Source organism: Macaca fascicularis, chromosome X (genome assembly GCF_037993035.2).
Source record: "Macaca fascicularis isolate 582-1 chromosome X, T2T-MFA8v1.1".
NCBI classification, from domain to species: domain Eukaryota; kingdom Metazoa; phylum Chordata; class Mammalia; order Primates; family Cercopithecidae; genus Macaca; species Macaca fascicularis.
In genome coordinates this window covers 109,184,587-109,202,919 of record NC_088395.1, presented here as the reverse complement: position 1 = coordinate 109,202,919, position 18,333 = coordinate 109,184,587, and the positions used below count along the sequence as shown (strand labels likewise).

The 18,333-nt window shown below is 43.8% G+C and overlaps 2 protein-coding genes across 17 annotated transcripts in view; both read right to left on the bottom strand.

Annotated features, from left to right (window-relative positions):
- The window catches only part of RAB40AL (RAB40A like), a 257,934-nt gene that overhangs the window by 223,293 nt on the left and 16,308 nt on the right, over positions 1 to 18,333 (bottom strand). Inside the window, exon 1 of one of the 7 annotated variants that reach the window (XM_074029565.1) lies at positions 8,065 to 8,177. The exons of the other annotated variants lie outside the window; for them this stretch is intronic. The gene's annotated coding sequence lies outside the window, so the exon portion shown is untranslated. Of the gene's footprint in view, positions 1 to 8,064; positions 8,178 to 18,333 lie in introns of those variants that run through there. 7 annotated transcript variants of the gene reach the window in all.
- Positions 655 to 18,333, bottom strand: part of GPRASP3 (G protein-coupled receptor associated sorting protein family member 3) — a 33,987-nt gene continuing 16,308 nt past the window's right edge. For 3 of the 10 annotated variants that reach the window (XM_074029547.1, XM_074029546.1, XM_074029548.1), the window contains 3 exons: positions 6,511 to 6,622; positions 6,294 to 6,390; positions 655 to 5,516 (listed from right to left, as the gene is read on the bottom strand). In XM_074029547.1, coding sequence (XP_073885648.1) covers positions 3,576 to 5,219 — 1,644 coding nt within the window. In that variant the 5' untranslated portion in view covers positions 5,220 to 5,516; positions 6,294 to 6,390; positions 6,511 to 6,622 and the 3' untranslated portion in view covers positions 655 to 3,575. Of the gene's footprint in view, positions 5,517 to 5,827; positions 5,948 to 6,293; positions 6,391 to 6,510; positions 6,623 to 6,757; positions 6,868 to 8,064; positions 8,178 to 18,333 lie in introns of those variants that run through there. The other 7 variants (XM_065537956.2, XM_074029549.1, XM_065537955.2 and 4 more) reach the window with 5 other exon arrangements.

Here is an 18,333-nt window from a genome sequence, read left to right as displayed (position 1 = left end):
AACCCAATGGAATATAAAGGTGCAATTCAATTGTCACATCCATAATATGTAGTATTACGTAATCTTTAAAATGTTGTTATAAAAATAACAATGAGATGATTTTGTCTATGAGAGTAGCAAAACTTAAAAACAGTGACACCAAGTGTTGGCAAGTATATGAAGAAACAGACATTCATGCTCCATGAGATGAGGCTGGCGAGATTCATTTTGAAGGTCAATTAGGCAATATACATAAATATTTGTAAATATTCATGACAAGAAGAAAAGCAGCCTGACATCTAAGAGTAGCCTGGTCTGCTACTCTATGAATGTCATGTATCAAGACAAAAGCAAGACTACTCTAATCATGTACTAACACAGAAAATCACTGTCCCAATTACAAAAATGATGAAATACCAGCCCCCCCGCCCCATTCTGGCTCATATTAGTTCTTTACCAATCACAAATTTGGTCTTCCTCACCTATAGAGTAAGATTTATTTAAATACAAAATCATAGAATTACTCATGCTTCCCAAATCCTGTAAGTGTTCATCACCAGGCAATGGATTAAATAACATGTGATACAACCATATAAAAGAATATATGCAGCTGCTAAAAAGGCATGTTGCATGAAAACTACACAATGTTGCTTAGAGAAATAAAGGAGACTTAAATAAGTGGAGAGAGATTTTATTCATGGGTCAGATGATTCAATATTGTTAGATGTCATTCCAAAGAAATGAAAGCCTATGTCCATAAAAACACTTGTACACAAATGCTCATAGCTGCTTTACTTATACTGGCCAAACTCTGAACAGCCCAAATGTCCATCAACAGGTGAATGGATAAATAAACTGTGGTAAAGCCATATGGTGGAATACTACTTGGCAATAAAAAGCAATGAAATAGTGAGACACATGATATGGATGAATCTCAAATAATTACACTAAGTGAAATAAGCCAGATCCTCTCCCGACCAAAGAGTGCATGCTGTATGAATCCATTTATACACAATTACAGAAAATGAAAACAATTCTATTTTGTCAGAAAGTGACCCATAGTTGCCTGGGTTAGGGGCACAGGGAGAGAGAGGAGGGAGGGATTACAAAGGGGCATTAAGAAGTTTTGGGGGAGGCTGGGCATAGTGGCTCACGCCTGTAATCCTGACACTCAGGGAGACCAAGGTGGGTGGATCACTTGAGACCAGGAGTTCAAGACCAGCCTGGCCAACAGAGCAAAACCCTGCCTCTACTAAAAATACACACACACACACACACACACAAAATTAGCTGGATGTGGTGGCATGCACCTGTAGTCCCAGCTGCTCAGGAGGCTAAGGTACGAGAATCACCTGAACCTGGGAGGCAGAGGTTGGTGGGCCGAGATTGCACCACTGTACTCCAGCCTCGGTGACAGAGCAAGACTCTGTCTCAAAAAAAAAAAGTAGCTTTGGTGGGTGATGAATATATTTACAATTTTGATTGTGGTTATGGTTTTATGTGTATATACATTCCAAGATTGATCACACTGTATATACTTTCAACATGCAGCTTAATGTATGGTAATTATATTTCCGTCAAGTTATTAGATTAAAAAGCATATGACAGATCTATATAACACTAAATTGAAAAGACAACTGTTAAGAGGAAAAGGCAAGTCTCAACACTGTATTCCTAGTTTTGCAAAAGAATGTGTATATTGTATGAGAATATGCAATAAAGGATTACAACACTATATACCAACCGTTAACAGAGAAAAATATTAAGTGATTCAAAAATATGTTGTAGAGGCATATTTATTGACATGCAAAGATGTTTACAGTATACAACTGGGGGGAAGTAAGTTACAAACATTTACAGTACGATCTTGTTTTAGTTTCTTAACTGGCAGAAAATCTCAAAACATATAACTCCATATTTTCACACATAGAAACTTTCACATCAGCTAAGACCAGGGATTATAACTCCCACCATGAGTCTTAGAGAACTCAGCCATAGCCTAAATGTCCTGGGAATGCTTTCTGGTCCATACCAACTTCCAAGAATCACTATCTCGTAGGTTGACACAGCAATCTCTTCTAGCTTTCCTGTTTTGTGTTGTTGAGGCTGCAATTCTGGGTCTAAATTTCTCTAATTAAGTTTATCTTGTAGTGTTAGCTGGTACAAATGCAGAAATGCCCAGGCTTGCCTCCTAGTAAAAGATAAAGCCCCTTGGCCTTTCATATGACACACAGGAGAATAAATCATAAATGGTAAAAAAGAAAAAAAAATTAAGGTATGATTTCGTAAGGAGGAAAAAAGCAATTACCTTTTAAATTCAGGGTATAAAATGATTTCGGCTCTTTGGGAAAGAAAAAATACAAATGGATAGAAAAAGATACAAAGGATACCTAACAAGTTTCCCTTGCTGATGACTCCAAATCTACATCTTACTCAGTGAACAAAGTTTTGGGCTCCTACTATTTTCGACACTGCCAGATAAAATCCATCTATTCACCTCAGAATTTTCTCCTGACCTCCAGCCAGATGTAGCCAAATGTCTAATAGACACATGAATTTGAAGGAAGTTAAGAATTGTAACACCTGGCATGGACATGATCTATTGCAAAATTAAACCATTAAAAGCAGTCTCTGAGCTTTGAAGGCCCCCCACCTCAAAATGCCCTTCAAGGGGACTATAAAGCAGTGTGGTGAGATAGGTTCTGGTGTCAGACAAAACAGCTACGCCACCTGCCTGCTGTGGGAATCTAGGAAAAGGTATTTAATCTCTCTAATTCTCGTTGGAGGGTACCCAGAATAATGAGTTCTAATAAAAATACAAGTAACTAGCTCACAAGTTCACTATGAGAAGAGGAAAAAAACTTGTAAAATATGGTGCCAACACAGTGTTTGACATAGAATAGGCACTCACAAAATGTTTCCTGCCTTCTCTTTTGTGAGGTAACTTTTATGTAAATGAAACAGCCTAACAATTTAAGAGTTATGAATGTAGTAGCAAAATCAAAATTGAACAAATAATACATTTTGTCTGAGATTCTGAGTCATTTCTGTGTTGTGGAATGAGTATCTGATACAGCTGGAAGAGGAGAAAAATAGTAGTTTATCTTACATTAAATATCCTATAGCAACCCCTGCCTCCTTTATGTAGAGTGCGCACATTCGGCCATGAGTGTGCACGTGCACACACAGAGACACACACACTCATACACACTCTCTCTCTAGGTACTGTTATCTTTGTGTATGTGTATGCCTTACTTCTGTAACTAGATTACAAACTCAAGGATATTTTCTTTTTTGACATTTTAAGCCACAGGTGTGTATAAGCAGATACTAATGAAAAAGTTAGCTTACTTAAAATGAACTGGTTCGCTATCTTAAGTAAAATGTTAAAAATATGCCAATCTAGGCAAGATAAAAATCAAACATTTTCAGCCCAAGGAATAATATTCATTTGATACCCCCAAAATAGTCTAGCTCAAACCTAGAGCCTGTCACAGGTGACTTTGTGTTAAAGATGCAGTGTATAATGTATACACTGTAATGTACAGCCTGCTAGAGTTTAGAGATGGCTCAAAACATTCTATCTCTGGCTCATTTTACATTGTTTCAATAATCCCTTTAACTTCCCTGAAAATGGCCATGAGTGTATTATAACTCAAGTGATCAACAACTACAATTGAGCCTTTTCTGATATGCTCCTTTATGTTAATAAATATGGCCACACCACTAACAAGATTGGCTTTTGCCTCTTTCTGGTTAAAGATGAGTTTTAATGCTGCCAATGCCTTCATATTGATCATGTCTCTGGCTGCAGTTGGATTTTCAGACATATTTAAAAGCAGTTTCAAAACAAGATTTCTGGTTTTGCAATTTCCTGAGGACAGCAAATGGAAAAGCTCTGAAAAGTAATTGGCAACAATGTAGTGATGGACAAAATCAGTAGTCAGTTGTCCTAGTATCTTTAATCCAGATTGCTGTCCGGGTGAGTTCAAAGGAAATGACACGGTTTCTTTACACATATGCTTAACATGTAATTCAATTTTGCGTTGTCTTTCATCCCCAGAAGGAGGATTCAGAGTAATTACAGTCTTTTTTCTCATTTCAGGGGAAGGAAAACTGAGCAAGCTTTCAATAAGTGTCACTACACCCACTTCATTAATAAACTCTTGGGCAAACGGGTGAACATTATGGACACCCATTGCAATCCGTGCTATTTTATGAATAAGAGGATCAGTAGTTGACTTAAGTAAGCTAACAAGTTTTTCAAATTCCTCAGAATCCATATAGCATTCCATTTTGCAAGGACAAGCAAATGGTTTAATCCCATTTACCTCCCTGATCCTGATTTGACGTCTAATCTCATCTATGGTCTGGATGCAGGGGTCAGAATCAAAACGACACTCAGGGATAGGCCGTGAGCATGAGCGAGTGTTCCTAGAAGGGCGGCAAGCTGTTGCCCCAGGCAAAGAACAGGCATTTTCTTCAGCTGAAGCCAGAACAATATATGAAGGAGGGCTTGCCTCAGATGGTGCCTGGGATCTAAATCCTAACACTGCTGGAGTTACAGCAGGGGCGTTGGGCCAGATAGTTACCTCAGACCAGTCCTTGGGCCTATTTTTTTCATTAATTTCATACAGGGGCTGAGGCTTAACTATCCTGCTCACGGGTTTAGGATTAGGGTCAAAACTGGTATCATCTCCTTCCCAAAACCAGTTCCCAATAACATTCTCTTCCTCCTCCTCCTCAGCCCCTGACCTGGGTTTGCAATCAGCCCCAGCCGCAGGCTCCAACTCCTCAGCACAGACCTGGGCACCAATTTCAGGTTTATCATTCTTAGTGCTGGAACTATTACCCGCCTCTTCTCCATTCCAGAACCAGGAATTGATAGTGGCCTCTTCCCCAGCCCAGAACCAGGCATCAATACCAGCCTCATTTTTACATGTGGAGCTGGTGGACTCATTCCCGGCCTTGGAACTGAAATCTCCCATGGCTCTGCCCAGAGTCTTAGGCTCTGACAGAGCTCCTTCCTTCACCTCAGCAACAACCTTGTTCTTAGACACTGCCTTCATCTCTGCTACTGCATCTGTCTTAGACCCTGTCTTGGCTTTGGCTTTGGCCCTGGTCTTGGCTACAGGCCTAACAACACCAGTAGCCTCCCTCTCTGCTCCAGCTTTAGCTTGTGTAACAGGCTTTTTTTCAGTTTTGGCCTGGGCTCTTGTCTTATTCTTAGTCCCAGTCATGGTTGAAGCCCAGTTATATGGCCCTGTCCAGTCTTGGCCTTGGTTCTCAATGTGTCCTAGGTCAAAGTCTTAACACTCTTTCACTGGGTAATGGAAAAACTTGGTAGCAAGAGTTAGAGTCAACTGTCAGTTCTGCAGTCACAAAGTTCTCTTTCCAAACATACAGCCTCTGTCAATGATACAGAGGGCAGAGGCACGCTCGGGATGGGGGAGAATGATTGTTCCCAAGTGCAGACCTGCTGAAGGCGATGGTCTTCCAACAATCCAAAGCCACCACAGCCACCAGTGGAGATGGACCTGAGGTTGAAGAAAGAAACTGGCTTTGAGTCTTGTCCAACTGTGCTTCTCTATGCAAACAGCCACACAGAAGGACATAGAGTAGAAATGAATTGTGTAGAAGTGAATTAGTAAAAAACTCTGCTACTTCATTTTATACTTTGCACACTGCCACTAATGCTCAACAATGTCCTGCCCAAGCACTGTCATTCTTTTACTCTGCATCAAACAGGAACAAAGATGGCAGGTAAGCTTGCTGAGAGTAAGAAAGGCTAAAGGAGTGCCCAGTCTCTTTGGACCCATGCTAGTAGGTCCACCACTAAAATACATACCACTAGACCTCACAGATGTATTCAGGCAGCACTCACACCAACCTGCACTGATCTAGTGCAATTTTTCCTCCTTCCCTGTTTCCAGTGTTGATATGCCCTATAGTTAACTCATGGGCAGGCCTATGGACAAAAATACAGGTGGGATTGGAATTCTGAGTATTTGGTTGACAGACCTACACTCTAATCTCTAAACCCAATTTCTGCCTTCCCAAATATAGGGCTTTGGTTATATAACACGTCTGGCCTCCTAGTACTCCTCGTGGCTTCTTTTCCCATTTCCTGCCCCAGTATCTACCTCATCAGCATAATCCTGGCTCACCCCACCCCATCACTTGTACACAAATGTGAGGTCAGAAGTGACCAGAAAGCTGGAAGACAGTGGCTCCAAGATATGATCTGGTCTAACCCACTTGGCAACAGCCTCTCCATAACCCCAATCAACAGGGGTGTTTACACATAAACCTACCTTGAATCCAAATGAACAGTTTTTGTTCTCTTTCTTAATTAACTTCCAAGTGAACAGCTACATACAGATCTCTACAGGAACCTAGAAAGGAACAGACCTAAGGATAGAAAGGAAGGCAGAGGAAAGAAAACAGAAGAGACTAAGATGATCTAATGCCCATAACAAGGGTTATAACATATGCTTTTGAATATTCAAGGCTATGTTAAATGTCTCCCACCTGTCTGCTCCTCCTCAATGATTCCCTAATCACCCCAAGACCTGCAGCCTGATTACACCTCCTGCCAACTTTGAAGTCAGTCATTTTCCCAACAGAAGTTACACCTTCTTTCCTGAAAAAAAAAATATGAGGTGCAGAAATAGGTAGTGGAACATAGGCAATCGTACTTAGGAGGCAGGCAGGGAAGATAATGGAGACTGTTATTTTAATACCATCTGTGCATGTCCCTCCCCTTCCCCATGCATACCTAGATCCTGCTTTATTCACCACCCATGTCAGCCTGCTCATACAGCAGGGGTCCTCAGGAGATGCTATCCTTCCCACCAAAGAGTCCTCTAGCTAGAGAAGAGTCACACCCTACAAAAAGAAGGCGAGCAACTAGCAAAAAAATAACCCCAAGAGACTATGTTAACAATGGTAGAAAAATAGCAGGTTAATGGACAGATTCCCAGAATTCGGATTCTAACACCTCCTTTTTGAGAATCAGAAACTAAGTAAATGAAGTCTCCCAACTCTCATAGCTCCTCAGATATCCACCATCAGAAATGCCATGAATTCTTCTGTGGGACTATTTCTGTACCAAAATGAGACGGTCTGTGAGGAATGGCTGGAGATGGAGTTTTGGTTTCCAGAACCAGAAATTGAAGAAGCAGATTGACTTCAAATGTTCTAAATTGACCCTTCAAAGAGATTTCCCCTCTACTTGGAACCCTTATTCTCACGCATCATTACATTACTTAAAGTGGATCAGCATGTTGAGAAAACAGATCCTGAACAAGAAAGGTGGAAAAATACTCCCCTGTTATTTACATGGACTACTGTTGTGAAATTCGACCAAGTCCACACCCTGTCTATTTGTTTGCACAAAACTGCGTGTGGGGATCTAAATATGTAAGGCAATAAAACAGTGTGGTATTAAAAGGCGGATAAACATTTCATTTTAGTGTCTTCATAATCCACCCACTCAAAGTTCCAGTTTTGGAGAACCCACCAGACCTACCCCGCAGACAGGAGACTTTGACAACCACCTGGAGCCTGTGGGAAGGGACAGCACCCAGGAAAAGGGTCCCACAGGCCCCTTTCCGGAATCAGGGCCCGGAGTAGTGAATGCGGCCCACCTCTCGCGGGCTGGGCATAGAGCTGGGACGCTGGCCCCCACCAACCTTCCCAGGCGCCCCCTACAATGGCTCCCGCTCCGCCATTTTCCCGAAGGAGCCTCCCCCACAGCCCCTTCCGGGCATAGACCGTCGAGGGCGGAGCGCCGGCGCCTGCAAAGCTGGTTGGGAAGCTGTCAGAGCGGTTCTCCTCCAGACGAGCTGACGGTGCCTCTCAAGCCAGTCCCTCAGCCCTTGGCCTGGCCTGGCCCGGCCCTCACCGATCACCGCCTCCCATCGCCAGGGGTCTCGGGCACTGCGCACCTCTCTCCGGCGCCCGGCTCCGACCGGATCGTCTCCTCCTTGCCAGGCTGTCAAGGTCGGCGGGGCAGGCTGCCAGCCGGTCCACCCTGGCGGACCACCCCGGCGGACCACCCCAACCTCACACACCCCCACTTGCCTTCAGCGGCCCAGGGCCCAGGTCGTCGACCTCCCTCTCTTCTCCTCAGCTCTCCTCTGGCGGCTCCTCACTTGGATTCTCACCGCTTTCCCCGCGATCCGAATGGAAAAGACGAGTCCCGCCCCCCACGCCTCTGCACCAAACTGGGTAGGGGCTGCGCAGGATGCGGCAGGAACCACTCGCCGCGAGGGTGTCGGGAAGGGGAGCGGAGGGATACGGCGCGAAGGTGCTCGACGCCCCCTCCCAGGCCCACCTTAGTTCCGACCCCGAGGTGGGCGGGGCCACGACGAGCCCCAGCCTGGGCCTGCGGGTTGGCACCAGGGTGCCTCAGGAGGCCCCCGCGGACCCTAACGTGGCGACCACCACCACATTTCTGACGTTGCTATAATATATGGGACCGGCGGGCGGCTGGGGGCCCGGGCAGGGGACCGGATCAGGAGGTTGGGAAGAGCTGCGCTGGAGGGATCAGCGGATGGATACCAAACCTCCCCTTAGTGTGTCTGCACCCCTGCCACAACTCCCCAACCAGGGACTGCTGGGTGTCTGCCCCCTCCCTCTCCCCAGCCCTCTCACCCTCCTTCCTGGATGTTAATGGGAGAGGGGGTGTCAGCACTGCAGTCTGGGAGGGGAGAGGCAATTTCAGGCCAGAAAGGCCTGGGCCTCTAGGGTGGTCCGCTTGTGCGTTTATTTCCCAGCTTCGTGGAGCCACTCAGGGGAGGAAGGCACACCTGCTCTTAAGTGAATTCTGGGGCAGGGGGCTCCCATCAAGGCCTCACCACTGCCCCTCTTCTAAAAGAAGGTAGACCTAGACCTCTGACCCTAGGAAACCAACCACTGGTCTGTACAGACTCATTTCTTTCTGCCACACCGGTTTTTGTCATTTCAAATGGTGGCTCACGTTGGCATTGCGCCGTCCCCACAGTTGCCCCCCAAAGAGGGCCTTTCCCTGTCAGGACCCGCAGGAGGTCATAAGAGTCCTCTCTCTTTGATGGCACCACGTAGGGATGGTCTTGGCGCCTCTCCACTGTTCAGTCAGGAGAGGGGACCTCTATTCGCGCACTTTCTCAAGGCAGATCCCAGATCCCAGCTGCGCTCCTCAACTCCTCCTTTTGGCCCAGCCCTGCATCCTGCCTAATGCATGCATGTGCCTTTTTCTTCTGAACATATACCTTTTTTTACTCTCCCAAGTGGTGGGGAGTTTGTTAGACTGGAAGTTGCCTGAATGAAAGTACCCTTTTGGTATTGTTCACCACTGTATTCTCAGCACATTGTAGACGGTATAGTCAGTCAAGGGTTGAAGGAGGTGAGGGGCTACTGAGTCATGATAATTCCATGGTACCTTCTGTGGGTTGCAGATCAATGCTAATTCGTAAGTGTGTCTTTATCTTTGTTACCTGTAACCCCAGGGCTTAGCCCAGAGTATGCCACCCACAGCTGCTCTTGTATGGTTTTTCAGTGTTGGAAGGGAGCAAGAGAGGAAGACAGATTGTGAAGCAACTCCTGAAGCACACACATATTAGAAATAATACCAACACCTACATTTCAAAATATAGAGCACAAAGAGGCAGAAAAATATGATCATTTTTCCTGGTCATTTGTATTCCTTTTGTGGATGCCTCAATCTGACACACCAATATATGTGACTTAGGAGATATTAGTCATACTAAGAGAAACAGGAGTTTCAATTGCATGTCACACTACTTTTTGATGAATCACTTTACGATATGATTCTTAATATTTGTGTGTTCTTATTAGCTTTGTCCTTTAAGCTTAATAGCATTAAAACTTTAACACATTATCTTAAATATGAAGGACATAGGCCTGCAGATTCTGATGTGAGTTTTCTTTCTCCAGTATAATGCTTTAAGTAAATATATGCAACAATACTAAAATGCATAATTTCTTTTAATAGCAATTAATTGTAAATAATGTAAATGAAACCACCTTTACAAGAAATTATAACAATGAGAAAATTAGGGCAGGCCGGGCGCGGTGGCTCAAGCCTGTAATCCCAGCACTTTGGGAGGCCGAGACGGGCGGATCACGAGGTCAGGAGATCGAGACCATCCTGGGTAACACAGTGAAACCCCGTCTCTACTAAAAATACAAAAACTTAAACGGGCGAGGTGGCAGGCGCCTGTAGTCCCAGCTACTCGGGAGGCTGAGGCAGGAGAATGGTGTGAACCCGGGAGGCGGAGCTTGCAGTGAGCTGAGATCCGGCCACTGCACTCCAGCCTGGGTGACAGAGCGAGACTCCGTCTCAAAAAAAAAAAAAAAAAAAAGAAAATTAGGGCAGTGAAGGAGATCTGATCTGGCTAACACCTGTCTTGCCTTTGGCCTTCAAGTTGCCCTTAATTATTCCTGGGCGTATAAGCTAACTTTGGGAGACATTTACTTTACAGTTTAAATGATAATAGCCATTCCCCAAAAAGTAACCAACTGTCTTTGTAAAGCTAATAAGAAACCACCAGGCTAGGAGGATGGAGCAGCCTGAGTCCTGCTAAGGTGTAGACATAAAGGATTGACAGCCATTATTCTGAGGTTACAAGATATGCAACTTCCCCAATTATTTCTGCAGATAACATCACTATTGTAGAACCTAAGATTGGCCTTTTGAGGTATCTTTTCAGATTTCTTGCATGTCTGGCTCCACCTTGACCCACCAACTGCTCCTGAGGCCCCATCCAGAAGTGACTCAGCACATAGGAGGACCATTTCCCACACCCCTATGATTGCACCCCCAACCAATCAGCACCAACCACCCATTGCCTACCCACTCCTATGCCCCCAAACTACTTTTGGAAAACCTTAGCCCCCAAATTCTTCAGGAGATTGAGTTAAGACAGGACTCCATCTCCCATTCGGTGTGGCCAGCACCGCATCAATTAAACTCTTTCTTTATCGCAATGCCATGGTCTCCTTGAATTAATTTTGTTTGTGCAGCTGGCAGGAAGAACCCATCACGCGGTTACATAAATGACCATCAATAGTGAAAGCATTAAACTAAGTATGATAAATTTATTTTATAAAGTACTATTCTACCCTACTATGATATCAAAAAGAAATGGCTCTATATATACCAAAATGGAAATAACTCAAAATACAAAGTGAAAATGCAAGTTGTACAATAATACATATGGTTTATGGAAAGTGTGCATTATAAGTATATATCTATTGTGAAAGAAAAATAAATCTCAGGATCCTAAAATCGCTGAGTCAAAGGGAAAAGTCAAGCTGGGAACTGCTTAGGGCAAATCTGCCTCCCATTCTATTCCTAAAAAATATAGTTACTAAGATTAAAAAAAAAAAAAAGCTACATACATCCCTCACCATTTATCCACAAGGAAATTCCTTGTGGACAAAGGACAGACAGACAGCTCAAAGTCACCCCTCTGCTCACTGATATAAATGCATATCTGATTGCCTCCTTTGGAGAGGCTAATCAGAAACTCAAAAGAATGCAACCATTTGTCTCTTATCTACCTTTGACCTGGAAGCCCCCTCCCCTCTTGGAGGTGTCCTGCCTTTCTGGACAGAACCAACGTGCATCTTACATATATTAATTGATGTCTCATTGCCCCGACCACAATGGGCACATGTTGTCAAGACCTCCTGAGGCTGTGTCACAGAAGCATCCCTAACCTTGACAAAATAAACTTCCTCAACTGACTGAGACCTGTCTCAGATATTTGGGGTACATATTTTGGTAACCGCAAAGGGATTCTGAGTGGAGGTGCCCCTGACCTTGAGGAATCTCCTATGGGTGTTTGGTACCAGCTTGAGCTATCTTTATGGCTCAAACCAATAGGACAACTTGCAGAGGCCTGGAAGCCCCCCCCCGCCCCCCGCCCAGAGAATCCCTGATCTCCCAAAATTTGATCGAGAACTAAAGTTTAGTTTGCTGTACAACTCCTTTATTTTTTTGGAGTTTTACTTGCTTCCAACAAGGAAGGCAGGGTCTGCAAAATATCTCAAGTACTGATCTTAGGTTTTTCAACAGTGATGTTATTCCCAGGAGCAATTTGGGGAGGTTCAGACTCGCAGCTGGAGGCTGTATGGCCCCTAAACCATAATTTTTAATCTTGTAGCTAATTTGTTAGGCCTACGAAGGCAGACTGGTCCCCAGGCAGGAAGGTATCCCACACCCCGACCCCGACTGGGAAAGGGCTATTACCAATTTTGTTTCAGAGTTAAACTATAAACTAAATTCCTTCCCAAGGTTAGTTTGGCCTAAACCCAGGAATGAACAAGGACAGCTTAAAGTTTAGAAGCAAGATGGAGTTGGTTAGGTCTGATCTCTTTCACTGTCATAATTTCATCAGCTATAATTTTTGCAAAGGTGGTTTCATTAGCACACTGAGATGGACAAGAATGATGAGGGCAATAGCAAGCATGCCTTCATTTATTCCTTCTCCAATGCCCTTTCTTTCTATAAATTTCTGACCTATATTATTTTACCTTTTCCCTGAAGAACTTCTTTTTAACATCTCCTGCAGGGCACGTCTGCTGGTGATGAATATCCTCAGTTCCTGTTTGTCTGAGAAATTATTTCTCCTTCATGTTTAAGGATAATTTTACTGATTACAGAGGTCTAAGTTGGTAGTATTTCTTTCAATATTTTAAATATTATAGCCCACTCTCTTCTTTACTTGCATGATTTCTGCACTGTAATTCTTATCCTTGTTCCTCTATAGGTAAGGGATTTCGGGGTTTTGTTTGTTTGTTTGTTTTTTCAGTATTTTCTCTTTGTCTTTCTTCAGTTTGGATATGATATGCCTATGTTACAGGTAGTTAGACAGGCATGATTGGGGCAGAAGAGGGCTCTACCCTCACACCACTAGGACTGTCAGAAGATGATTTAGCAATTATCGCATTGCCTCTCTAAAATGGAAAAATTGGCAGTTGGTGCTATGGAGAGGCCATTTCCTAATGGCCCACACCTATTGCACTAAAGTGTTAACTGAATGCAGGCACGAGGGTGAAAAAACTTCCCAGGCATATGCATTAAGAGACAAAATAGCAGAGTATGACCTTCTGGGAGCACTCCACTGGAAAAGGAAAGAAAGCCTCAGATGGGCATGCATACAACTTTCTAAATACACTGTGCATGCTCACTTCCTAAGGGTAAGGAGGGCACCTCGCATGCGGGCAGCCCACACCAATGGAAGCATCACGGGAAAGGGGCCAGCCTATAAAGTCCTAGGATCAAGATTAAACAGTGCACTTGTCCTTCAAGTCGCCCGCTTGGGTCTCTTTCAAGCATGCTTTCCTTTCTTTACTGTTCTAAAGTCTTTTAAAATAAACTTCCACTCTTGCTCGGAAACTTGCCTTGGTCTCTTTTTCTGCCTTATGCCCCTCAGTCAAATTCTTTCTTCTGAGGAGGCAAGAATTGAGGGTGCTGCAGACCCATACAGATTCACCAATGGTAACTCGGACATTTGTCACCCTTAACATATTAGGTACCATGAGACTTGGTTATTTGCCACCGGTAACATACTGGCCATGTGACTCAGATGTTAAGAGATATCTATGCCTTGCCTTCTTTGGTTGGAGGCATCTGACCCCTGTGTGTAGTCCCTTGTCCTTTCTCTTCCCTACTTTCTTCCCTTTTTTCTTCCCTTCTTTCTTTCCATGTGACTCAGATGTTAAGAGATATCTATGCCTTGCCTTCTTTGGTTGGAGGCATCCAACCCCCGTGTGCAGTTTCTTTCTTCCCTTCCCTTCCCTCCCCTCCCCTTCCCTTCCTTCCTTCCTTTTCTCTTTCTTTCTTTCCTTCCTTCCTTCCTTTCTCCTTCCTTCTCTTTCTTTTTCTTGTGATCAGTTCTGCTATTAATGCATTCTTCAGTATGCAGCTCCAAATTTTCTAGATCCTGTAGGCATGCTTCATTGTTTTGTATTTTTTTTCTTCTGTCACTTGTGACTATGTATTTTGAAATAGACTGTCTTCAGGCTCACTAATTCTTGTGATCAATTCTGCTATTAAAGCGTTCTTCAGTATGCAGCTCCAAAATTTCTGCCTGATTCTTTTAAATTATTTTAATGTCTTTGTTAAATTTATCTGATAGAATTTTGAATTCCTTCTCTGTGGTATACTGAATTTCATTAAGTTTCCTCAAAACAGCTATTTCAACTTCTCTGTCTGAAAGGTCACACATCTCTGTTTTTCCAAGATTGGTCCCTGGTGCCTTATTTAGTTTGTTTGGTGAGGTTATGCTTCCCTGGCTGCTCTTGATGCTTGTTGATGTTGGTTGGTTTTTGGACATTGAAAAGTTAGGTATTTATTGTACTCTTCACAATCTGCAGAAGGCTTTCCAGGTATTTTAAGGGACTTGGGCCCCAAGCTCTGTAACACTGTGGTTCTTGCAGACTCATGGAAGTAACACCTGTTGGTCTTGGTTAAGATTCGGAAGAATTCCCTGGATTACCAGGCAGAGACTCTTGTTCTCTTCCTTTACATTCTCACAATCTCTGTCTCTCTCTCTGTCTCTCTGTCTTTCTCTCTCTCTCTCTCTCTCTGTCTCTCTGTCTCTCTCTCTCTTTCTCTCTCTCTCTCTCCATAAGTGACTCTGCTTTCCGTGGCTGATTTATTAGCTCACCCTAATGGTGGCTTGCAGGGGTGGGAAGGACCTTAGGGTCCACATCAAGTAGGTCACAAGCATTAAAAGGCCCTCCTAGATAGGAGGCTCATGAGAGTGGTGAGGTTGAGGCCTAAAAACCATGCAATGTATGAGATTTCCTCTGCTTTTTCTTTCCAACTAAAATTCGCTCTTTTCCAAAAATGTGTACCACCCATTCTCCTGTTTTCTGTGTGTATGTTCTAAAATGGCTTTTCACACCCACCAGACCTTCTGCCTTGGGTGAAAGCCTGCTTCTTTGCTTTCACTTTGCATGCCACATGACTTCTAAAACACACACTCCCTGTTATTCCTGCGTCCATGGCTCTCTGCATTTGTGCAGCAGCAAAGGCACAGGCTCCCTTGTGGATATCCCCTGAGGTTTATATTTGTTTTTACTGTCTCGGGTGGCATTCCATCTTTCCCCTGTCTGCTGGCATGTGGCCAGGACACTAATTGGAACTCCAGTGCTGCCGGCTTCTTACAACTCATCATGTGCATTTTGTTCCTGTTACGCCCCAGCACTAAGTTTTCTGATGGCTTTTAAAAGCAGCTTGTCTGCCTGCATAGTGCTTCACTCTGGTCCTTTAAGGTTCCCACCCTCTTGTTTTATAAGCCACCACCACTTTGGGAGGAGGAGAAATTCATACCGCAAGCCCCAAGTCCTCAGAGGTTACTGCTTTATGTTCAGAGGGCAAATAAACATTACCCTCTTGAATACAAAGGCTCCTGTTTTCATGAGCATATGAAGGCTTTCCATGAGTATTCCTCTTGCTTCTTTCCACATCCTCCTATAGCCTCCATTTCTCGAATTACTTCCATGCCTTTCTCAATGTGCATCAAGCCCTTCAAGGTCATATTCTAAAGGAGGGAGGAGGGAAGTCCAGCCACTGCGGCAGTTAACAGAGAAACAGGTTTCTAAGAAAAAAGATAATTATTTTATTACTAAAATCCTCTGAGTGAGAGTCACTATAAGGCCATGGAGACAAGGATATAGGCTGGCCAAAGGCCACAGATGCAGGTGTGAAAGGAAAATATCTTGTGCCCTCAAAATCCTAAACTAAAGGGAACATTCAGGCTGGGTAAATCTGCCTCCCATTCTATTCAAAGTCATCCCTCTGCCCACTCTGATAGAGGCTTATTCTGATTGCCTCCTTTGGAAAAGCTTATCAGAAACTCAAAAGAATGCAACCATTTGTCTCTCACCTAACCTGTGACCTGGAAGCCCCCTCCCTGCTTCCAGTTGTCCTCACCATTCTGGATGGAACCAATGTACTTCTTACATATATTGATTGATATCTCCTCTCTCCCTAAAATGTATAAAACCAAGCTGTGCCCCAACCACCTTGGGCACATGTCCTCACGACTTCCTGAGGCTGTGTCACTGGCGTGTATCCTTAACCTTGGCAAAATAAACTTTCTAAATTAACTGAGGCCTGTCTCAAATTTTCAGGGTTCACACAAGAGACCCATAGGACAGAGATGAAGGGTGGCCCAGGCTGACAGATTACCACTGGAACAGAAATGAAACACTAGGGAGTTACACAGTAAGAACCAGTTAATTCCAGACCCCAGGAATGGACAGGGGCCAAGGGTTCACTCCAGTATCTCCTCTGTTCTCCAGTGGGTAATTGTGATGAGATGGGACCATGGATACACAGTAAAGACTGGTTAAGTCTGGAACCCAAGAAGGGTGGTCCTAGCCTAACAGGTTACCATTGGAACAAAGATGAAAGGCTAGGCAGGTACATAGTAAGGACCAGTTAATTCTGGAACTCCAGGGATGGACAGGGGCTCACTGTTCACTCCAGTATCTCTTCTGTTCTCTGTTCTCAAGTGGGTAATTGTGATGAGATGGGACCATGGGTACATGTAAAGAATGGTTAAGTCTAGAACCCAGGATGATGGGGGATGCCCCATTTGGGATAATAGGAAGAAAGGGAGGACACCTTTTTCCCTTTTCCTCCTTTTCCTCCTCTGTTCTCTCTTCGCAAATGGCAGATGGGAAATTGTGTCTCCATACCACAGGACTTGCCCCTTGGATGCATTCCCCCAAACTGGGAAAATTTTAATTTCCCCAAACCTTAAACTGCCTGGCTTAAAAAGAAACTGGGAGGCAATTACAAGAGTCAGCCTTGGAACCCCTGTGCAGGAGGTCCTCAGATTAGCCTCTTAAGTCTTTTACAACCCAGAGCAGAATAAAGAGAACAGGGCTAAGCCTGTTAGGTGGGGCAAATGGCATCCCCTCCCTCAAAACAAAAGATTCACACCCCTTTATATTACTTAAGGGACCAATTGCCATTCTCCCACCCATCCCCGGTAATGTCTAAAATAGCCCACACTTATTCAGACAAGTCCTAACTCTCAAGAGATTTCTCTAACTGAGAAATCTCTTGAGAGGGGATAACTTCTACAGTATGTAGACAACCTCTTTATCTACTTCCCCTTCTCAGGACACACATGGCAACATGCAGTACAAACCTTAACTTTCTAACAGAAAGAAAATGACTTTTATCTAGTTCAAAGATTCCATGAAATGGAAAAAAGATGATTTTTCCTTGGTGTTGTGGCTTGGTCCTCAGGGTGCGGCAAGCAGGGTTGTTAGGGCTGCTCAGGGAAAGGGAACCCAGAAGCCAGCAGCCAGGCATGCTGGTAGAAGCGTAGGAATTCTTGCCAGTCAGACTTCTGGCTTCTCTCTCTCTATGCAAACCAGTAGTAGGAATGGTAAAAATCAGTGTATTCTCTGCCCCTCCATGAATGACTTCTGACTTCCCTTCTTGAATTTTCCTTTGTCAAAGCTACCTTTGTAGACTCTAAATCTTGTAAAAACTGCTTACCACCTCTTTGAAAATACCTTGTACACTCATGGATAAGTCATAACCTTAGTTAAGGCTTATTGGTTTCACCTGTGAGGTTACTTTTGGTAAAGTTCAAAAACCACAAGTATTGGCTGTTTGGCTAGGCTAAAGTCAAGTAATAAGAGATTTAAAAGGATTTTCTTAGGAACACTATGGTTAAAAGTCAGCTTAGTTAAAAGCAGATGTCCAAGCTATACATATATTTAAAAGGCCTTGTTTTTTTCTCTTCTTGAATCTTATTTTTCTGAAGAAAAAAAGGTTTTTTGTTCTCAGTCAACTGAATTGGTTTTCTTATTTTGTGTTCTTGCCACTCTTGATGTACACATGAAAGGACCTAAGATAATTTCTAACGGCTTGGACTCCTTGGGAAAAACAGAGGAGGTGCCACAGACCACATTTTGGGAAAAACCTCTGGTTTCCTCATGTAACCCCAGGAACTGAAAGTGGATAGATCCCTCTTAAAATCTAAGGCTCTGTTCTGTTTGCATTGCGTTACCTGTTTTTCACTTTTGGGAGTTTCAGAAATTACTTCACATTATGAAAGAACTTTGGTAATAACCAGGTAGGAAATATATGGATGGCTAATGGCAGTTATGGAGGAATACTTGCACGTTTGGATCAGAGAAGCATGCTCTTGGCCACCGGGAAGGTACGGCAACATCCCCACCCCCCACGGAGAGATAAGACTCCCACGGGGAATGGGCTGACTGGCATTGGATCACTTTGCAATGAAATGTATGGTAAAATCATTGTACTGTCTTGCTCCATAGCATTTCTCTTTTGGGGATCCAGGATCC